This window comes from Arvicola amphibius, chromosome 1, assembly GCF_903992535.2.
Source record: "Arvicola amphibius chromosome 1, mArvAmp1.2, whole genome shotgun sequence".
NCBI lineage: Eukaryota > Metazoa > Chordata > Mammalia > Rodentia > Cricetidae > Arvicola > Arvicola amphibius.
This window is the reverse complement of record NC_052047.1, coordinates 15,314,483-15,334,307: the sequence shown is the minus strand read 5'-3', so window position 1 is coordinate 15,334,307 and position 19,825 is coordinate 15,314,483. Positions and strand designations below refer to the sequence as shown.

At 40.3% G+C, this 19,825-nt stretch overlaps 1 protein-coding gene across 6 annotated transcripts in view; it reads right to left on the bottom strand.

Annotated features, from left to right (window-relative positions):
- Nucleotides 1-19,825, bottom strand: part of Ankrd17 (ankyrin repeat domain 17) — a 142,512-nt gene that overhangs the window by 7,337 nt on the left and 115,350 nt on the right. For all 6 annotated transcript variants that reach the window (XM_038319072.1, XM_038319080.1, XM_038319102.1 and 3 more), the window contains 6 exons: nt 16,406-16,577; nt 14,797-15,244; nt 14,055-14,210; nt 12,260-12,409; nt 6,539-8,163; nt 3,532-3,729 (listed from right to left, as the gene is read on the bottom strand). In XM_038319072.1, the coding sequence (XP_038175000.1) occupies nt 3,532-3,729; nt 6,539-8,163; nt 12,260-12,409; nt 14,055-14,210; nt 14,797-15,244; nt 16,406-16,577 (2,749 nt within the window). The remainder of the gene's footprint in view (nt 1-3,531; nt 3,730-6,538; nt 8,164-12,259; nt 12,410-14,054; nt 14,211-14,796; nt 15,245-16,405; nt 16,578-19,825) is intronic.

Sequence of the window (19,825 nt, the reverse complement as noted above, 5' to 3'; positions counted from 1 at the left end):
GAAGCTGGAACTAGGCTGGTAGGCAATAAACTCTACGGGATTCCTTTCCTGAATCTACCCCTCACAATTCTGGGGTTTCAGGCAAGAGTACAGGCCTCCCTGCCTTGTTTTCTACTTGGGTGCTGGGATCTGAAATCAGGTCCTTCTCTTTACACAGCCAGTATTCTTACCCAGCCAAAAGATCAATTAATTCTTCAGTCCTTGGCCCTAAACTTCAGGTCCTTCTATTTCTACCTCCTGAGTGCTAGGTGCTGAAATTCTAGGAACCTGCTGCCATGCCTGGTTTATGCAGTGCTGGAGAGCAAATCCAAGATTTTGTGTATGCTAGGCCAGCACTTTACCAAATGAGCTACATCCAAAGTTTCCTCAAACCGTAATCCTGGCAGGCACCTGCTTTTGGTGTTGAGATGGTCTAAATGAGAATGACCCCCTGTATGCTATTAGGTTAGAGTACTTAGTCCAGTTGGTACAACTGCCTGAAATGATTAGGAGGTGTGATCCTGTTGGAGAGGGTGTGTCACTGGAAATGGCCTTTGAGGTTTCAAGGCCCAAGCACACACCTTTAATCCCAGCACTCTGGAGGCAGAGGCAGGTATTTCTGTGAGTTCCAAGGCAGCCTGATCTACATATAGTATTGTTTCAGGGCAGCTAGGGTTTTGTAGAGAAACTATGTCTTAAAAAACAAAAACAAAACTCCCCAAACCCAAGCAATTCCCAGTAATTTGTCTCTGTCTCTTTGCCTCACACCTACGGGAGAGTTCTGCACTCTTAGCTACTCTCCTGCATCAAGCCTCCTCCCTGATGCCATGCTAGAGTTCTGCACTCTTAGCTACTCTCCTGCATCATGCCTCCATCCTGATGCCATGTTCCCTGCCATGCTGCATATGGACTCTCACCCTCTGGAATCATAAGGCCCTTATGAACTTTCTTCCGTAAGTTGTCTTGACCATGGTGTCTCTTCAGAGAAACAAAAACATAACTAAGACAGAAAAAAGATGGTTCCAGGGGATGCCTATGGCTGCAACATACCCAAACATGCTCCTTTTTTGGTAAGATTGAAGACTTTGGAACTTTAGACTTGGAAAGTTAACACTCCAGGAGGCACTTAATGGGCCATCCTAGTATGGATGAACAAGATAGTAGAGCTGAGAGCTATGCTGACTATGGAGACTCAGTTCAATGTTTCAGAGGGGAACAATAGTAGCAATTTGAGTAGACACCATTCATGTGACATTCTGACAAAAATTGCACGTGTCCTAAGAATCTGCCTGAGACCGAAAAGTTTTGGACTAATTTCATCTGCAGAAGAGATTTCCACAGGGCCTAATACTTGACTTTGTCACTTGGTGGCTAGGAATCATTCTTACTCAGTTCTACAATGAAAAAGAGCAAGCTGGGCAAAAAGAGATGCAAACTGTACAGTTGGAGGAGAAAGGGGGAACCAGGAAATGTAATACTGGACCCAAGGCTTATGCTGAAAGAGATTAGGAGAGGCTCTGCACAGAATGAAATGAAAGAAGTGGTGCCCTCAGGGCAAGACCCCACCAGCTAAACTTCCAATTTAACAAGACAATGATAAGAAATTACAGGAAAGCACATACCACACAGGAAGGCAACAAACAACTCTTGGGCAAAGGTAACCAACCCACGGAGGGGCCAGCTTCTATCCCAAGCAAACAGAGGACTTTGACAGCATAAGCATGCAGTTCTGGCTTTAAAGGAATAAGGGGGTTATGGAATCTTTCTCCATGATTAAGGGAAGCCATTGAAGACAGCAGTGTGGACACAAGCAGAACCAACTTGAAAAAGAGAAGAGTGTGGCAGTCAGCAAAGCTGGGAGGGCAGAACCATCTAAGCTCTTTGACAACAACTAAGAGTTACAGGATTTGAAATTTGCCCTGCTGCGTTTCGGTCTCGGTTTGGTACAGTATTTCCTTACTATGGTTCCCTTCCTCCCTTCTGGAATGGTAATGTATATTCTCTGTCATTTAATGTTGTACTTATGCAATTTGGTTTTTTTTTTAATTTTTTTTATTTTTATGGGGGTATAGTTAAGAAATTGCTTTGTGTTTAGAAGAAATTTGGGACTTTTAAAGTCTTTAGACTGAAATACTACGAGGACAAAACACATTTAAAGCTGTTCTAAGTGCACTCTGTATTATGATGTAGCCACAATCCCATGGGTGCAAGGGACAGAAATGTGGCTGTATGAATGAGAATGACCCTCACAAATTCATGTTTGATCATATGTACCTAGTTGATAGAGCTGTCTGAGAAGGTCTGGGAGGCCCGATCTTGGAAGAAGTGTGACATGGTGGTAGGCACAAGTTTCTAAAGTCTAAGCCGCTCCCTTTGAGCAGTGCGCACCCTCCCCAGCTCTTCTGCTCTTGCATGAGCTCGAGGCCTCTGCCTCCCAGTACTGGGATTAAAGGTGTGTGCCACTACCGCCCAGCTGCAGTACTTCTTAAAGGAAAATGAAGAAAACAAAAATGAGAACACAGCTCTTCAAATGTTCAATTTTTATTTTGCTTAATGTATTTGGAGTTTCTGAGTCATGGCTGCTGATATAGTAAGGATATAATACTCTAATACTGTACAGGATCAGTTTGTTTTGCTATGCAGCTTAGGTAGAGAAGATGTAAATGTGGAAAAAAAAGTAGGTGGTATTTATACAGCAAGTGTTTGTATTGTATTTGAGACCATTTTCACATTTCTGTCCAGGCTACTTTGGAATTCACTAGTTTTGACCAGTTGAGGCTGGTCAAAACACAAATTCGAGTACTTCAGTCTTCAAAGTAGTTAGAATTACAACTAAGTCCCATCATCATGCTAGGCTCAATAATCACACTTTTTGTAAAACTAGAAATCTCTCTGCTCACTAGTTGTATTTAAAAAGTAAATTAACAGAGTAAATGGGAGTGAGGTAGGGATGTGCTCAAATAGTAGAACACATACCTCATCTACAAGATACCCTGGTTTCATCACCACGTATCATTAAATAGGTTTTAAAAGCAGTTTTAGAAGATTTTCTTTTATATGTATGAATGTTTTGACTTCATATATATGTGTGTACCACATGTGTGCCTGGTGCCCATGAAGGTCAGAAGGGGTGATGCTCTGGAATTGGAGATGCAGACAGTTATCATATAGGTACTGGGAATCAAAGCAGAGTCTCCAACAGCAGTAAGTGCTACTAAGCCATCTCTCCAGTCCCAATAGTTTTTAAATCTACAAATTTTATTGATATTACATAGACCCAAGATATAGAAATTATAATTTTTTAACAACATAAAATGTTGGTGAAGTTAAAAGTCCCAAACTTGGAATGAACAGCAGTAGCATGTGCTTCTACTTCCAGCCTGTGGGAACTGGAAGCAGAAAGATCTGATTCAAGGTCATCCTTGACTAAATGGTGAGTTTGAGGCTAGCCCAGTCTCTAGGACAGTCTGTCTCAATATCCTGTACTTGAAGAGCTCGAGCACCTTTGTTTATAAGAAAATAGCTTTTTCTTTCGGGATACAGATCACTCACCATTTGATGCTGATGAACATGGAGTCAACAAACTAAGTGGGGAAAAATGCTGTCTGTTGAAGTTAGCAGCTGCAGATGCTCCTCCAAGAGGTGCTCCAGGCCCATACATTTGACCTCCTGAAAGACTTGAAGCAAAGTTTCCCAAATGTGTAGAAGAAGGTGTCACAGAACCATATGGTGAGTCCATGTTGACAATACCTGTAATGTAAAAGACCACCATTATTTACTAACTCCTGAGAAGAGATCACTGGGAAGAGCACACAAGTATTTTAGTCACTTAAAAAAAATTCATTTTCGGCTCCTTAATAAATTCAAGGCCATTCAAGGCCAGTCTCTTTCTTTCCCTCCCCACCCGCCACAAAATCTCACAAGGTCATAGGTCATACACTTCATGAGGCTGAGAATGGCCACATGACAAGTTTAAGGGCAATCTAGGCTACAGAAAGACCCATTCTCAAACCACTCCCTCATTAAAAGATAGGAACAAATCAATGAGGGAGTAATATTTTACTCTTCATTTTAGTCTTAATTTTTAAAACAATTTTCATTAATCCATGTTTTTATTTTTTTGACAGGGTCTTTATGTACTTCTAGCTATCCTGGAACTTACTATGTAGACCGGGCTGGCCTTAACTCAGAGATCCATCTCCCTTCCCTCTAATTCCCCGATAGGATTAATGATGTGCGCCACCACCACCACCAGTCTAAAAAAAATTTTTTTAAGGAAGTGTTAAGACTAGAGAGTTGTAGGTGGCAAAACACTTGCTGTTCTTGCAGAGGACCTGAAATTGGATTCACACGATTAATCAACGGTAACTCCAGCTCCATGGGAACCAACACCTCTTCTGACTTCCCTGGGCTCCTGGCACACATTTGTGCACATATATTGAAGCAATGAATACACGGATATAGAAACAGGTATAATTCTTCTGAGTTCCAGGTCAGTCTAGTCCACATTTACTGAGTTTAGGCCAGTGAGGTCTATACAGTAAAATGTTCTTAAAAAACAAAAACCAACAACAATTAAACAAATAAAGCCAGCCTCAGATGGTTCACTATAGCACCGAGGCTCAGGAGGAGAATTTCATCACTTCTTAGCCTACTAAGTTCAATGGTTGTTGTGAAGTCTGAACAAGCATGCCCTATTATGGTGAGCCCCAAGCCATTCTAGCACATAGAGGTTTTGTCTCAGAAAACAAAATCCAACCCGAATAAAACAAAGTGTTATTTAAAACAGGTTCAGGTCATGAGGACCAGAGACCATAGGGTGTCCACCTCTCACATGGATTTTCTCAGTTACTTGACATGCTCAGGCTGACCCACAATAGTTTCTTCTGTGAGATCTCTTCTAAAGGATCTCTGCTGAGCTATGGTAGCGCACGCCTTTAATCCCAGCACTTGGAAAGCAGAAGCAGGCAGATCTCTGAGTTCAGGGACAGCCTGGGTTACAGAATAAGTTAGCAGACAGCCATGGCTACAAAAGAGAAACCATCTTCAAAAACCAAAAAAGACAGACTCTCTTGATATTCTGGGATAGAAATGAACTCAACACATAGCCAAAGATCACAGTAAACCCAAAGTGCTGGAGACACAAAAGCATGCACTACCATGCTGATTCAAAAGTGTATTAGTTCTAAATGCAGTTTGGCATCCTGCAACAAATCCTAAAAACAGGAAAAGTAGTTATTTGAATACTATAAAATCTATTGTCAACTACCTAATACTAATTTCTTCTTTTTGGTATATTATCATAATCGACTAAAGTATTTACACAAGAAACTGAAATTCTTGTTTTATAAATCTAAAAATAAGTGAAAAGTAAAAAGCAGTAATATAAGTATAAAATGTTTAGATCCCCTATAAATACCAGTGCTGTCCACAAGAACTTCCCTTGTAATAGAAATATTCTACAATTTTGCTGTACAACATGGCAGCCACTAGTCCACAGTACTTACAGCTGGACTAAGAAGATAAAGTGTTATTTTGAAACAGGGTCACAACATGTAGCCCTGGCTGGCCTGGATCTCACTGAGATCAGCCTGCCTCTGCCTCCTAAAGCTGAGAATAAAGGTATTCATTCACACCTGGTGAATTTTCACTGAGTTAAATAGAAATAAAAGAAATACCTAATGGTTACCACATTAGATGGCCTATCATTTTAAAACGAGAAAGATGTCCAAAAAACAGAAATGAATTTGAATTTAATAAACAGTATTTTGGTGTGAGCTGGCATTTCCTTATTAATATAAGACCTATTTTTTTTTTCTTTCTTTTGAGACAGGATCTCCTGTAGCTAAAGCAGTCAAGATCAGAAATGACTTTCCATGTGCAGGGATTACATGCATGCATCACCATGCCCTTCTGTTGTCTTTTTCAAGATAGGGTATGAAGACTGGTCTCAAACTCAAGGCTATTCTTCAGCTTCTCAAATTGCTTCCAATCTCAAAAAAAAAAAAAAATACCACAAACCCTCTTTCTTCTTTGTTTCAAGGAGGGTGAAAGGGAGGGGAAGATGAGACCTACTAACGTATTTAAGATAAAATTTACTATAGCCTTTAAAAGATTTTAAAATAAAAACACCACACTAAATGCACATGCTACAAAAATGTATAAAGGACTGCAACTGTCTTGGGCTTGGGGTGTAGCTCGCCATAAAGAAAACACTTGTCTAGCAGGCATAAATGAATGAGTCAAACTCCTAGTGCCACAAATACAAACAAACAAACAAACAAAAAACCAAAAAAAAAACAGGCCCCACAGCCCACACCTTTAATCCCACACTCAGGAAGCAGATGTTTGAATTCCAGTCCAGCCATCCAGCCAGGGCTATGTAGCTAGCTAGACCCTGTTTTAAAAACAACAGCAGAGCAACAAACCACCCCCTCTGTCCATGTAACCTACTTACAGAGAAAATACATCAGAATACAGCCCAAAATTTTCCTAGTGTCCATGTGAAGTAGTAAGAAGAGAATGTAAAAATAAAATAAAATAAAATAAACAGACTCACCTGAGGGACTTGGAGCAGGTCTCTGTAATGGTGGCCTAAAACCTGGTGCTTTGGAAGTATCAGACTGATGTAAAGGATCCGAATTTGGCAAATAAGACGACTTTCCAGACAGCATGGATTCTGGTGTTGACTGAGATGAAACAACAGAGCCTCCCCAGAAGGCATGAGCATTCGTAGGATTATTTTCAAACAATGTGCTAAAGGGCCCAAATGGTAAAGGGGCACTGAAGTTGGGAACAACGGGCTTATTTGCTGGATGTACTGAATTCTGACAAGCACTTTGTGTACTTAAGGTCGAAGGTAGCTGGACAGAGGAGGGGACACTATGAGGTCTTTTAATGTGATTGACATTGAGGACTGCAACAGATGAATTCTGCACTGGAGCTGGATTCTTGTGAGGGGCAGTTGTGCCATGAGAAGGTGGTCGGACAGCAGGGGTTTCCATTTTAGGAGGCTGGGAGCATCCCATCTGTGTTTGAGGCAGAGGGTATGGCACAGGCGCAGTAGAAGGCACCACCACTGGAGCAGAACTTGTTGCTGTGGGAGGAACAGTCATTCTCACATCCGGGGAAGGAACCTGAGACGGCTGAAGAGGGGGCCTTGGCTCCTGAGAAACAGGTCCCGGAGGCTGCTGCTGAGTGGAATGACCCGATGAGCTCCCAGAACTGCTGCTGTGTGGAGGCCTGCTTGAGGTCTCAACTACTGGTGGACTACTAGCTTCCTGTTCGGAAGAAGATGCCCCTTTATTTGGGGATGCTGCTCCACAATCCAAAGGGCTATTTCTAGAAACCCCTCCTGGCTGGGCTGGTGGTGATGGGGAAGATGGGGAGGATACTGGGTAGTGTTCTTTGGCAGTAGGCATAGGATATGTGGCGTTTGTGGGTGCAGTGCTATTGTTGCTTGCTGTAGTTGTGACTGTTGTGGTTGTGGCATTGGATGTCTTCACAACTGTGACAAAAAGCTGCCTTCTGACGGAAGGAGAACTTGGACTGCCATTTGAAGATGTACCAGGCACCGCTGAAGCTGATGAACTGGTTGTAGTTGTTGGACTTGAAGTTAAAGAACCTGCTGAATTCACCTGAGAACCACTGCTATTCTGATTGCTATGGCGAGGCACCATGTGAGGCTTAGGCGAGTTAGTAGCTCTGGCAGGGCTCAATGGCCTGACAGGAAAAGGACCCCAAGTGGACTGAGCTGGTGGAAAAGTACCTCCAAAGTGGGTCATGGGCAACCTTGGTGGACGGATCTGCTGGAAAGTCTGAGCAGCAAGCAAAGCATGTGCAAACTGGGGAGGAGGGTATGCTAATGGAAGAGAAACCGGAAAACCAGGCCTCACATTATTCACTGGGTTCTTAATGGTTTTGTGAGTGGATGCAGAAGAGATAGCAGGCACAGTGAGTGCTGTGGCAGTTTGAGATGTCGATGACAGAGCTACAGTCGTCATTTTAATTCCCATTAAGGAACTATTAGCAGCAGTGGTGGTAGGTGTTGATGACCCTATTTTGGAATTTGCTGAGGAATTTTTCAAACGATTCTTTGGAATAAGTTCATCAATTTCTTTGTCTGGATCCTTGATCAAAGCATTGATCAACTGAGTTGCTTGTCTTGTTGATTCAGTGCCACCCCTGTATGTTGATCAACAGACAAAAACAAATGCCAAGAGTTAGCCCTAACTTCAGTATTTTCTAGTAATATAAAGTCATTTGTGTGCAGACAGTCACACACACCCACACCAGATAAGCCAAAGTGTGCAAGGGAAATAGTCTTATCAATTTTTAGGTCTTCTGGAAACAATAAATTATCTCGAATTAATGCTAAGCTTCAGAAGATCAGCAATTTTTATCTTCCTTTTTTGTATGCCCATAGAAGGCCATTGGCAAGCTTTCCCAAGCTAGCCAAGTTCCCTGTCACTAACCTACACAACCTATCTGAATTGATTTTCTTTTAAAAAGACTTCTTTATGTTCACATATAGAAAGAAGCATTCAGATGGTTGTAAGGCACTACGCAGGTGCTGGGAACTGGATCCAGGTACCCTGCAATGACTGCTGAGTCACTGTACCACGCCCTATATTTGTTGAATGAAGAAATTCATTTTCCCATTCTTTTCTTAGACTAAGATATTTTCCCTGCTGGGTGGAGATGTAGGTGGGTCTTCTATCTATCGGTTGTTTCATTGGTTAATTAATAAAGAAAACTGCTTGGCCTGATAGGTCAGAACATAGGTGGGTGGAGTAGACAGAACAGAATGTTGGGAAGAAGGGAAGTGAGCCAGACGCCATGGGGCCAGCCACCATGTCAGACATGCTGAATCTTTCCCAGTAAGCCACCACCTCGTGGTGCTACACACATTAATAGAAATGGGTTAAGCAAGATAGGAGAGTTAGCCAGTAAGAGGCTAGAGCTAATGGGCCAAGCAGTGTTTAAATAAATACAATTTGTGTGCTGTTATTTCGGGTGTAAAGCTAGCCGTGCCGGAGCCGGGCGGGACGAAAAGCAGGCCTGCTTGCCCCATCACTAGAGGGTGGTGGTAGCACACCTTTACAGTGCTTGGAGGCAGAGGCAGGCAGATCTCTGTGAGTTCGAGGCCAGTCTGTTCTGCAGAGTGAGTTCTAGGACTGACTCCATAGCTACTGGGAAACCCCATCTCAAAAAAAAAAAAAAAAAAAAAAAAAAAAAAAAAAAAAAAAAAGAAAGAAAGAAAACACAAAAATAAATAAATAAATAAAAATTTCCCGTGGCAAGACATTTTATTGTTAGGAAGTCAATTATACACAAAAGCTTGCATATAATATAATAAGTTATATAGCTGATCAACAACTAGGAGTAGTATAATTAACACCTTTAGTACCAGCAGAGAGGTGATCTCTGTGAGTTTAAGGCCAGTCTAAACTAGATCCTGAGATCTGGTCTTAAAGAAATACGGGAGAGAAAGTTAAGCCTAGAATGGTGATGTAAGTCTTTAACGTGAACACTTAGAGAAGGCAGAGTCTCTAAGTTCAAAGACAGTCTGGTATAGTGAGTTCCAGGATAGATGGGGCTACATAGAGAGACCCTGCCCAAAAAGTTTAAATAAGTAAAAAATAAAATCAATTTAAGTAAGAAGTTGGAAGTGGAAATTTCTGTTCAATTTTTAGCATAACAAAATCAAAGAACAAAACACCAATGTAAGTAAACATGGAAAACTCTACAACTAGCAGAGAAAAGAAGATCTCTTTTTAATCCTGGCATCCGAGACAACAGCTTACTACGTATTTCCAAATATCTTCTTTATTAATAGTATTATAATCCCTTAGGGAAGATCTCTCAAAATGAGCTAGGAATCCCAGTAATGTCAACAATGACAATGACAGCAAACTCATGCTGGGTCTTCAGGAAAACATTTGATGGGGTCATGTATGGAAACCTCAGGAACAAATGATCCAGAAATAGCACCTGTTTGTCTTTTCTCTGGATGTGGCAGGTTGTGACAACCTAGCCACTTTAGCAGAGGGAAAAGCTAGAAAAGAAGATGAATAGGAAATGGATTAAGTGCTTCTAGTACATAATGCAAAAAAGTATCTGCTTCTCCTTTTTACGATTAATTAATTAAACGATTAATTAATTAATTATGTATCCAGTGTTCTTCCCGCATGAATGCCTGCAGGTCAGAAGAAGGCACTAGATCTCATTACAGATGGTTGTGAGCTACCATGTGGGTGCTGGGAATTGAATTCAGGACCTTTGGAATATTTGGGAGAACAGTCAGTGCTCTTAGCCTCCAAGCCATCTTTCTTGCCAAAGTACCTTCTTTTCAAAACACATTTAAAATGGCTATAGGCATAGCTTCTTACAGCCTATGTCTTAAGCTCTCATCTTTATTCTAAGAATATTATAGCAGACACATTTGATGAGTTGTTCAAGTTAAATATTTATGTTAGATTTAAACTATATTAAAAAGTTCAAATTCTAAGACTACCATCTCAGAAGAACAAAATTTCAAATGTACAAGTGAAAGAAAATAACTCCCTGCTTAAATTGTGCTAGACATTAGTTGGGTGTGGTAGCTCATGGCTTTAATATAAGCACTTGGATATATGTTGAGTTCAGCCTAGTCTACAGAACAAGTTCCATGACAGCCAGGAACAGTTTCTCTGTACAGAGAAACCCTGTCTCGAAAAACAAGAACAAAAAGTGTTAGACGTTTACTAATCCAGGTTCAGAACAAATTTTTAAGATTATTTCAAAACTCCCTAATAACACCTAAAACATGTCACAAGAATGAATTAGAAAACGGACAAGGAATAATTATATTTCTATTTCCAACTCCCCCCTCCTTTTTTGAAACAATGTCTCACTACATAACCCTGGCTGTCCTGGAACTCACTATGAAGACCAGGCTAGCCTCAAAACTAAAGAGATCTGCCTGCTTCTGCTGAGATTAAAGATATGTGGTACAATTCTCATACAGTTATTATCGTTAAAAACATAAAGGCAGGGGAGATGTTTCAATGAGTAAGGGTGCTCGATGAACAAAGGATTAGAACATGAGTTTTAATCTCTGACACATAAAAGCTAGGTATAGCCAGCATACCTATAACCTCAAAATTATTTATGGAAGGATCCTGGCAACTCTCTATCCAGTCAGAATAGCCTAAGCATCAAGCTTCCAAGCTTCAGGTTCACTGAGGGGTACTATCTCAAGGGATAAGACACAGTGACAGACCATGAGAGGAGAAATTCTTCTCTGGTCTCTGCAGTGTGAGTACACATAAAAACTCCAGGTATTCAGACCCTGTCCCATCCCCTCACCTCGCCCAGCCCCATGGAGACCTTTCCATTGGTAAAGTACTTGTCTTGCATGTATAGAAACTGTATGACCTTAAAACACATTAGAATAAAAAGGTGGGCATGGTGTCTGCATTCTTGTGATCTGAATAGTGGGAAGGTGGAGATATGTAGATCATTTGGGCTCAAGAGCCTGCTATGTAGACCTACATAGCAAGTTCAAGGCCATTCTGAGGCTCCCCCCACCCAAAACAGAGAATGGAAGGGGGGCGGGGTCCTGGGGAGAGATGGTCTTATGGTTAAGAGCATATACTGCTCTTGCAGAGGACTCAAATTCAGTTTCCCAAACACATGTCCGGTAGCTTATTACTCCAGTTCCAGAAGATCTGAAGTCTTTGACCTCCAAGGACATACAAACACAACTTAGAAAGAAGTTAAAACCAACAAAACATGGTAAAGTACATTAGAAATCAGTACCCAAGGTTGATGTCTGCCATGCACATGCGTTCTGATATACTTGCACTGGCACTCTCAACCGCCCCCCCCAACTCTGAGTGTAACTGGCACCCATAATCTCATAGGGAATGGCACTATTAGGAGGTATGGCTTTGTTGGAGTGGATATGAACTTGTTAAAGTAGTGTGTCAGTGTGGGGAAGGGCTTTGAGGTTTCCCATGTTCAGATACCATCCAGTCTCAGTTGATTTCCTATTGCCCACAGCAGAAGTCAGACTCTCAGGTACTTCTCACCATAATGATAATGGACTGAACCTCTGAACCACCCTAATTATATGTTTTCTTTCACAAGAAGTTGTGAAGATCATGGTATCTCTTAACAACATGAAAATAGACAGACAGACACACACAAATCAAACACAAAATGCTACTAAAATGGTTCCATTCCACTGAGTTATAATACAATAAAACAGAAAGAAAATGTAGAAATAAAGCTTTGCCTTATAGTTATTATCCGATCTCCAGTCTTGTCCTTCTGCTTATCAATATCTATGTGTGCACCAGTAAATTCCCGAATAGCATTGATATTACAGCCACCTCTTCCAATCACTCTAGATATCACAGTTGATGGAACAGATACTTTCTTTGACCTGTTTAAAAATTGCAAAGATAAATTAATAAAGACAAATTACTATCAGTGGTTATAATGAAAATAAGAAATTAAAAATTAAGGTATTTTACTATAAATGTAAAACAGACTATTGCAAAATAAGCTTCTTATATTCATCCTTTTGTTTTTTAAAAATTCAGTAAATATAGGATCTCATTATGTAGCTGTGGGATAGCTTAAAAAGGCAATCTTGGCCTGCCTCAAAAGTGCTGAAATAAAGGGTGAATCACCACACCCAGCTTTTTATTTATTCTTAATCCTGAAAAACAAACAAAAGGCCCTATTAGTGACAGCATTCTGGAGGCAGAAGTAGGTGTATGTATCTCTCTGAGCTACAGGGTAGCCTGATCTACTCAGGGAAATGCTGTCTCAGCTTAACTTTTCGTCTTGTGGTTTGCTTTCTTGACTATCATCCTATTATAGTCCTTCAACATATACTAGGTAGATGGCACACTGTCACTGCAAATCCTGGTGGTGCAAATTAACAGGGAGCTTTAATGGATCTAATTTAGTCTAAAGTCTCAAGAAAGGCTTCTTTTAGGCACTTTTCCTGCTTAACTTATTTATATCTAATGTATTATCTCAAAAATATGAAAGTTGTTTCCCTGAATTACTTAGAAGCATATAATTGATTATCTAGACATAAAAATTCACGAAGTCACGAGAGAAAAAAAGAAGAGCCTACTAGAAATTAAAAGAAAAAAAAATTACCTAGGTTAGCCTGCCAAATGCTGGGAGTTGGTGGCAAGAGGATCAGTACTTATTCAAGGTCACGCTCATCTCTACACTGACTTCAAGACCTGTTTGGGCCGTTCAGACTGTCTCATTCCATAACCTAGATTGGCTTCCAAATCAACCAATCTTCCTCCCACCAACTCTCATGTACTTGGATCACAGGCAAAAATATCATGCCTCACTTTGCAAAATTACAAGGATTTTTACATTTTATTCGGGAGGGGGTATGCATGTGTCAGGAATACATGTGGAAGTCACAGGACGACCTGGAAAAGCTGGTTCAATTTAGGTGTATCTATAGGATTGTATTGCATGTGTGTGCAGGTGCCTGAGGAGGCCAGAAAAGGGTGTCCAATCCCCTCAAGATAGGGTTCCAGGAAACTGTGAGCTGTCCTGTATGGGTGCTGGGAACTGAATTCAGGAACTTTGGAAGAATAGTAAGCAGTTTTAATTTTGTTTGTTTCTTGTGAACAAACGAGGATCTTAAAAAGCCCAGGCTGGCCTCAAACTCAGGGTAACATTAAACTCCGGTTCTCCTGCTTACACTTCCCAAGAGCTAAGATTACAGGCATATGTCACCAGTTCTGACACATTTCAATTTTAAATCTTCACATTAGTGAGAGGTTCCCAGCATCTGGGAGGCAGAGGCAGGTGGAATTGTTGAGTTTGAGCAAGCCTGGTCACCCATAGTAAGTTCTATGACAGCCAGAGCTACACAGGGAATTACACTGGTATTAACGGCACCTACTTCTCCTTTTTAAAACACTGGCGTTTTACCATGTGACATACAGCAAGACTGTCTCTTGACCAGATTTAGTTTTGGAACATGAGTTTGTCTACAACCTCAGGAATGGTGGGAGGACTATAACTGTAAGCCAAGAATCACTCACCTCCTTACAACTTCCTTCCATCCTTCTTCCCTCTTTTGCCCACGCTTAGGACTTGCTACTGTTAACTTCCCATTTGGAGAAGAAAGAGGAGATGGACCAGACTTTGTGCAAGTTGACAGAGAATTACTGGTCCCTTCATTGACAGTCTCTGACAATCTTTAACAAAGGAGGGAAAGCACATTAATAATGAACAGACGCAGAAAAACTTAAATGACAAAGATAGTAAGTTACATAGCTTATTGTTTAAGACCAATTAAAAAAAAAATGAATGCGGGATCTGCTCTTAACGTATCTGCTAGTCAACATTTAATAACAAAGAGCCAGTTTCAAGAATGTACCACACAGGGGTAAACTTAGCAGAATAGAATCTTAACACTGAAACTAGACACCAATACTTTTTTCATTTTTGAGACAGGGTCTGGCTATACTCAAGTCAACATTTAGCACAACTTGGTTTTGAACCTGTGATTTTTTTTGTTTCAGCCTCCCAAAGGCTAAAATGACAGGCATATCCCACCACGCCCAGTTTCACTTATCAAAGCTTTTCATAAGCTAAGTTTAACAACAATCACAAAAAATTACATAGTAAAAATAATTTATTTTCTCAGCATAAAATCTAAACAACAGCTTAGTCTTTTTAGCATACAAAAATATTTAGTAATTAATTTGTTTCAAAAAGAAAGAAACAAAGTTAGTGACAAGGAATTTAACATGACTCCGCTAAAAGGAACTTGGAACTAACTTTATAGACGCCTTGCCAGGAACGGGTTTTCTCTCCTCCTTTGGAAAGGAAACAAGAACAGAGGGCTGCTTCTTGCTGGTCACAGTGGCCGTGACCACAGCTGGAGGATGACTGTCACTCTTCCTGCTGCTGTTGCTGTTACTACTCTCATCGCTGCAGCTGGAGATCCTCATGTTGTCACTGTCCCCACTCTCGCTGGTACTGCTGCTCTTGGACTCTCCATTCACCTTCTCTGGCTGACTGTATGAAATTGGTAGTGGATCATCAAATATAATTTCAACATTTTCTGGAGTAATTTTATTTTTCCGGTTTTTCCTTTTTGAACTGGTTGTAGTTATGGTATTATTTCTTTTACCATGGGAACCTGCCAAAGTAGTCCAGGTAGCAGATATTCCTATGGTAGTGGTGGTAGTGGCACTTGGAGGCTCTGTCAAGACTTCAGGTTCTTCTGTAAAAGCAGTAATATTAAGTTAGTCATTCACTGATGATACCGATACAACAGAAAACTACAATGTCGCTATATATATATGTATATATATAAAAAAATGAAGACATTTTATAGGAAAACACTCAAGTATTTACATTTTATTACATATAATGTATACATTTACATGTAAACATTTCAAAAAAAGAGGAGAAAGACTAGACTAACCACACATACCCAAAAGTGTTACAAATCAAGAATGGAAGAAAATGTCCACAATCTAAGCTACCTGAAAGGTCGGGATAGAAAAATGTAGAGTATAAGGCTAGCATGAGCCAAATATAGCCAAAGTATCTCAAAATTACAAAAAATACAAAATACAAATCCAAAACCAAAATCTAAATAGTAAATATTTCTAAGCTGACTGACAGGAATTTAAATAAAAACAAGACAGGGCTTTACTATATATTCAAGGTTAGCCTTGACTTTTCAGTAATTGACCTACCTCAGTCTCTGCATGCTAGGGTCATAAATATGTACCACTACATCCAACTAAAATGTAAATATAATCATGATTACAATGAGCAGGAATAATCGTATTTTGTTTTCTGAAATAGGATTTTATGCCTCTTAAGTTAGCCATTAACTGACTCTGTAGCCAAGGATACCCCCGAACTGCTGACCTTCCTGCTTTCTACTTCCCAAATGTTGGTATTACCATGATACACTGCCATGCTTACCTTAAGCTAATAATCACTTTTTTAGTACAAAGAATTGTTTTTAAGACCCAGCACATGGCAGGCAACTGTTAATTGCCTGGAATTCTTTTAAAAAAGAAATTATTGAATCGGGCAGTGGTGGCAAAGGCCTTTAATCCCAACAATTGGGAGGCAGAGGTGGGTAGAGCTGTGTGTCCGAAGCCAACCTGGTCTACAAAGCAACTGTTTCACAGAGAAATCCTATCTTAAAAAATAAAACAAAACAAACAACGAACAAAAAAAAATTCTTGAGACAACCTCACCAAGTTGTGTGTTCTAGTCTCAAACTCATTGTGTAGCCCACATGTCTTTATCTTGTGACCCTTTTACCTTAGACTACTAAGTGATGGATTACATCTGCTAGGTTCAGCTGAGTATATGACATCAACTGCAGTATCAAACCGGATGCTTGTCTGGAAAAAAATACCTTCTACTTTAAGCTTTTCTTTTTCTTGAGCTGCTTGGAGTTCAAAGTTCTCCTTATTTTTGGCTTCAATTTCTTCTAATTTTCTTCTTTGTTCTTCCTTTTTCTTCCTTCTCTTCTCTTTTCGCTTTTCTCTTTTGGCAGCCAAGGCCAGCCTTCGGCTTTCTTCCCGTAACTGTAAATAAAATAAGAGAAACACAACACTAGAGCTAACTTTGACTAAAAGTAGGCATATAACATGATTTATTACAAGGCAAATAGTAAACCTTAAAATTCAAAGTCACTGGAGTCAACCATACTTAACATATAGTAATGCGTGCACAGTGGTAGACACAAGTAGGACAGTATCTGTGAGCTCTAGGCCATTTTTAAGATATCAAACTTCAAGGTTTTTGTTCTTAAATGTAAAAATAGAAAGCTTTGGAGAAAGGAAGAAAGTAGAAGAGGCAGCAGGTAATTAATAGGTTTTAGGGACACCACAATTCAAGTACATGTATTAAACTGCAGAATGACTATTTTCTATGTGACAGTAAAACTTTTTTTTTTTTGGAGTCAGAGTCTCACTAAGTAGCCTTGGCTTGGCTCTAAATCACTATGTAGATCATAAAGCCCTCAAGCTCAGAGATCCACCTGCCTCTGCTTCCTGAGTTTCAGAATGAAGATATGTGCCACCATACCTGACATATTTTTAAGCTATATGTGATTATGTACACTCCTAATCTCAACATCATGCTGAGGCAAGAAAGAAGATCTTGAACTCAAGGATTGCTAAGTTACACAGTGACTGGTATAGGCTACACTGCAAGCTCTGATATAGTTCAGTGATGGAGTACTCACCTAACATGCACAAGACCCCAGAACTAGTCCCCATTAGCATAAAAACTAAACAAAAGCTTATCTGATTTTAATGAGTAAATAATAAAGGCACATGATTTCTACAGTCACTTAAAATTTTTAAGTTAGGGTTGGAGAGAGTTCAGTGGTTAAAAGCTTTTACTGCTCTGGCAAAGATCAGAAATGGGTTCCAGGAACCCTTATTTGGTGGTTCAATCTAATACCTTCAGCCTCTCAAGAAAGTAACACCTAGCGCGGGCGCGTACACTCACACTCACACACACACACACACACACACACACACACACACACACACACACACAAACACACAAAACCTTGTTTCAGGCCCATAAGCATTCTGAATCTGTATTTTATATGTACTTCAAATAAAAGCCTATGAAAACAATGGTAGTTAGTAAATAGAAAGAAAAAAAAAGTCACAGTATCCTACCGAGACTGAGGCAAAATAGACAAGAGGGATTATAAGGCACCAGGAAGAAGGTGAGCCTGAAAAAGAAGGTAAACTTTAACAGGGGTTAAAGTTTCCTCTCAGCCGAGAATTGAGACTTTCATCATGACTAACATTTTCTGTGAATATTACTTATATAGAAAAATATTGTTGGTTTTTCTTTGGCTAGGAGGAGGGTTGAAACAATGTCTCTGCGTAACAGCCATGAATGTCCTGGAACTCACTTTATAGACCAGATTGGACTTGAATTCACTGAACTACCTGTCTCTGCTTACCAAGTGCAGGGAATAAAGGCATGCGCCAGCAAGACATAATATTGTTATGGTGAACATTATATTTAAAAATTTAAAATTACTCTGCTTAAGAGAATCATAAAACAAAATGCCTCTCTCTACCCTTTAAGTCCCACTTGCCCAAAGACAGATAACTTCCTGGAATGCTGAGGGTTGTTCTTGTAATTGCCTGATCTTGTACAAACCACATGCTTTCACTTCTGTAAGCAAGCTTGCTTGCCCCAGATGGAACATAGGCAGGAAGTGTGCCTGACTACACATTGGCAGGCAGAATGTATGTCAGTATGTGTTCTTGTCCCTGATTGCATGAAGGCAGGAAGTACATCGCCTTGTTGATTTTGCCTTTATAAACCCCTAACTATTATAATTCAGAACTGCATCCCCTCCTTTTTCTTTTTTCAAGACAAGGTTTCTCTATGTAACATCCTAGCTGTCCTGGAACTAGCTCTGTAGACTAGGCTGGCCTCAAACTCACATGTCCGTCTGCCTCAGCCAGCTAAGTCTTATGTTGTTGCTTTTGTAGCTTCCCAGTAGCTGTGGAGTCAGTCCTGGACCTTACTCTACAAACCAGGCTGGCCTCGAACTCAGAGATCCACCTTCCTCTGCCTCCTGAGTGCTGGAATTAAAAAAGTGTGCCACCACTTCTTGCTTTTTTTTTTTAAGACCAATGAATTTCGAGGCTTGAAATATATGACATTGAGTAGAACTTCTTTCCTCCTAAGTATTTTTTCAAGAAATCTACAAGTAAGACTATTAACTTTTTCTAGAAAGAAGATAGGACTTCAATCTCTTCAGGACCCACTTTATCATCTTATTTAGGTTCCTTAACAAACCTTTGAACATAGTTATCTTCAAGGTGCAGAAACAAGTGTGATTCTTGAGAAGCCCACACCTGAAGTCTTGGTTATGTCCTGGTATTTCACAACTAACTCCGCTGTGAAGTTTCTGCACCCCACAAGCCTCTCCACAGACGTAATAATCTGAATCAGACCAAATCAAACCGAATTAGAAAAAGCCCAGGTTTAATGGATACAAATGCTCCCAGATGACTTTCCAGTTTCCAAGAGAGGAGACGGAAGAGGAAGACCAGAAAACCATGTTGTTTGTTTGGTGGTGGTGGTGGTGGGGTAGCAGTTTAAATACTCTGTGGGAGTGGTCTTAAGCATCTCTGTGGAGGGGTCATCATTTGGAGGGCTTTCTCAGGCATGGAGTCTGGACTGAGGGTAGCTCCCAGAGGAGGGGACTTGGGAAGAAACTTCTACCTGAACATTCCAGACTCCTTAGATATATGAATGCCAGGGGCTGTGGTTTGACCTTAACCCAAACACACTGCATACTGGTTGGTCTTGAAATTCTCTTCTGTAGTGTATCTAAAAATATTTCACTTTGGTAGAAACCCCTAAAAGAATAATGTAACTAACCTCTAGGGCTGCTTCTGTGCCCACTGATGCAGACAAAGTCAGTCCTCCAAACATACACAAAATCAAAGCAGCCCCACTTTGATCTTGAATTCTCAGCAATTCTCTATCTCCTCATTTGGTTGTGCTGTAACCCCTTTCCCCCTTTAGTTCTGCTGTACCAATGCCTTGTGCTTCTGGGAGCCCCATAATAGTTTACTGTTGTCAGAAACGGTCCTACCTTTTCATGTATCTGTCTCTTAGCTGCCTAGAATGCCTGGCTCAACACAAGGCTTTACAGTCTGGGGTTAGGAACTATCATTACTTTTGTTTGGGAAATCCCAAACTTTGTTTTGTTGTTGTTTTGTGTTTTTTGTTTTCTTGTGAAAGGTTTTTTCTGTGTAACAGCTCTGGCTACCCTGGAACTCAG